We start from the raw sequence: 2,496 nt of genomic DNA on the forward strand, positions 1-2,496 counted from the left end.
TTCTTGGCTGCTGGTACTGAGAGTGTTGATTGTGGAGCCAAACAGACTAAAGCTGTTAACAATCTCAATCTCCTCACCATCTATCATTATGTTGCCAGTCAGCCCAGTGGTGATAACATTTTTTTTTTCTTGATGTTGAGCTTCAGTCATTTTGAAGGCTGTAGTCCTTGACCTTCTACAGGAAGCATTTCAGGTTCTCTTCAGTTTAAGCAGAGTTGTGGAATCTGTGGGATATAGGTTGTCGATGAGTCTTCCTCAGTCTTGATGCCACATTCCTCCTCATAGAGCTCAGCCTCCTGGATGACCTGTTCTGCAGATAGATTGAATAGGTATGGAGATAGGACACATCCCTGGTGTACATCCTTTCTTATTTTGAGCCATTCAGTGTTTCCTTACTCTGTTATGAAGACTGACTCCTGGCCCAAGTTCAGGTTTCACATAAGCTCAATCAAGTGTCTGGGATTCCCATTCTTTTTTTTTATAATTTATTACCTATTTTATCATATAGTTTTGAACAAATTTATGCATATGCTTCCTGAAAACACTTATACATATCCATATGTGTATCTTTAGTGTTCAAAGTCAGAAGTCACACGAATCATAGAGTAAATCCCCTTTTACCTTTTCACCTCTCCATTTAATGATCACAAGGATTTCAGTGTGGGGTTCTCTCACATTTCCCCAAATATTTCCATTCCGATCACATTTTCTTCCTCGTCTGACAAACATTACAACAGTGTTAAAACTGATCAATGGCATTGCATGTATGGACCATATCATTCATAAACTTACAAAGTGAAAAAAGTTGTAGTCGAGTGGCATCTATGCAATATCCTCGGTTAGTACACTCATACACATATCCTAATTACTCATGTGCTACAGGAACAAAGAGACAATAAACATTTGATTCCCTCCAGCTCAATGCTACTTCTACTGCTTAAAAGACTGACAGTTCTTTTCAACCACAAAGTACAGTATCTGCTAACACTTTAGTAGTTACAGGAGGAATTGGATACATGGCCTAGGAAGCTGCTCAGGCCTCAGGATTTGTTGCCCTGGCTGCAGTTCTGGCTTGAGCTCTCTCTTCCTCCTCTCTCAGTACTTCTTCATACAGAGAACGAAAGGTACTGGGCACAGTATCATTAATCTTAGCCAAAACCTCCAGGACTTTCATCTTGCTGGTTTCGGCATATGCCCTCAGACCCCACAGGGATTCATACTTTGGAGGGTCACTGTTGGGTACCTGCTGATACACAATGTACTTTTCCTCCACCAAATCTTTAGTGATAATCTTCCTAGGTTCCCCAAAGATGGAGTATCTCCTCCCAGGATACACCTCTAACACCTTGAGGAATTCCCAGACTTCTTCCTCGGGGGCCCTGTTACCATTTACAAAGATCATACCCAGCAGAATCATCAAGAAGTCAGTCATGGGCACACCCATACGACTACTTAAAACCCCTTCACTATTCAAACTCGGCTAGCTGACCAGGTTATAGAGGTCCCGCTGAGGTTGGCTTCCTTCAACTCGAGAGTTGGTGGCCCTTCTCATGATCTCAGAGAAGTGCTCCTGGTACTTTTTGTCGACAGTCTTGAGCAGGTTTTCCTTCAAAATGGGCTCGTTTTTCTTGTAATTGTGCAGCATGTACTGCACCAGCATGCTGGCCTTCCTGGTTAGTGGATCTTTTCTTGGGAGATCAGTGAAGGATGATGGCTGAGAGGGGCCTGGCATTTCCTCATCTTGGCTCTTGGCATCTCCATCAGCAGGAGGAATGGTGATGGCTGGGATGCTCCCTAACTCCTCCATCATGGCAGCACCAGGGGAGTCCTCAGGAGTATCCTCTAAAGGAGGAGACAAAGGAGACACTTCCTCCTCTACTGCATATGCTTGAGCACCCCTGGAAACGCAGGTTTCAGCTGGGACACGCTGGTTCTTCCCAAGGGCACAGAGCTTACTCTTCCGAGAACGAGGCATGGTGATGTTCTTGACAGCCCTGGGCACTAGACCTTTACTGGATCAGCCTCCCTGGGGCCGAAAACGTCTGCTCCATTTAGTAATGGCCTCACCGGGATTCCCATTCTTCTCAAAATTAGCCTCAGTTTGTTGTGATCAACACAGTCAAATATCTTTGCACAGTTAATGAAGCACAGATAGACATTCCTCTGGTACTCTCTGCTTTAAGCCAAGATGCATCTAACATTAGCTATAATATCCCTAGTACCATGGCCTCTTCTAAACTAAGCCTGCACATCTTGCAGCTCTCTGTTGATCTGGTGCTCCAATCATTTTTTTTATAATTTTCAGCAGAATCTTCCTTACATGTGATATTAACGATATGGTTCAATAATTTCTCCACTCTGTCAGATCACCTTTCTTTGGAATGGGATCTCTTGCAGTCATTTTCAGTTAAACATTTAAAATTCTAGAAGACACTCCAAAAAATTTCAAAATGTTTCTAACACCATTATGTTAGTGATTAAGCAGATTAAAACAAA

General features: G+C 43.0%; 1 protein-coding gene across 1 annotated transcript; it reads right to left on the minus strand.

The window, feature by feature from the left end:
- Positions 1-1,033: 1,033 nt before the first annotated feature.
- Positions 1,034-1,975, minus strand: LOC102843516 (melanoma-associated antigen B4-like). The gene is made up of 2 exons (XM_006886029.1): positions 1,529-1,975; positions 1,034-1,480 (listed from the first exon to the last, which is right to left on the minus strand). Exons 1-2 carry the CDS (start codon positions 1,973-1,975, stop codon positions 1,034-1,036), a joined length of 894 nt encoding a protein of 297 aa, XP_006886091.1.
- Between the last annotated feature and the right edge of the window lie 521 nt (positions 1,976-2,496).

This window comes from Elephantulus edwardii, unplaced genomic scaffold (assembly GCF_000299155.1).
Source record: "Elephantulus edwardii isolate Elephantulus edwardi_28Jun2011 unplaced genomic scaffold, EleEdw1.0 scaffold00046, whole genome shotgun sequence".
Taxonomy (NCBI): domain Eukaryota; kingdom Metazoa; phylum Chordata; class Mammalia; order Macroscelidea; family Macroscelididae; genus Elephantulus; species Elephantulus edwardii.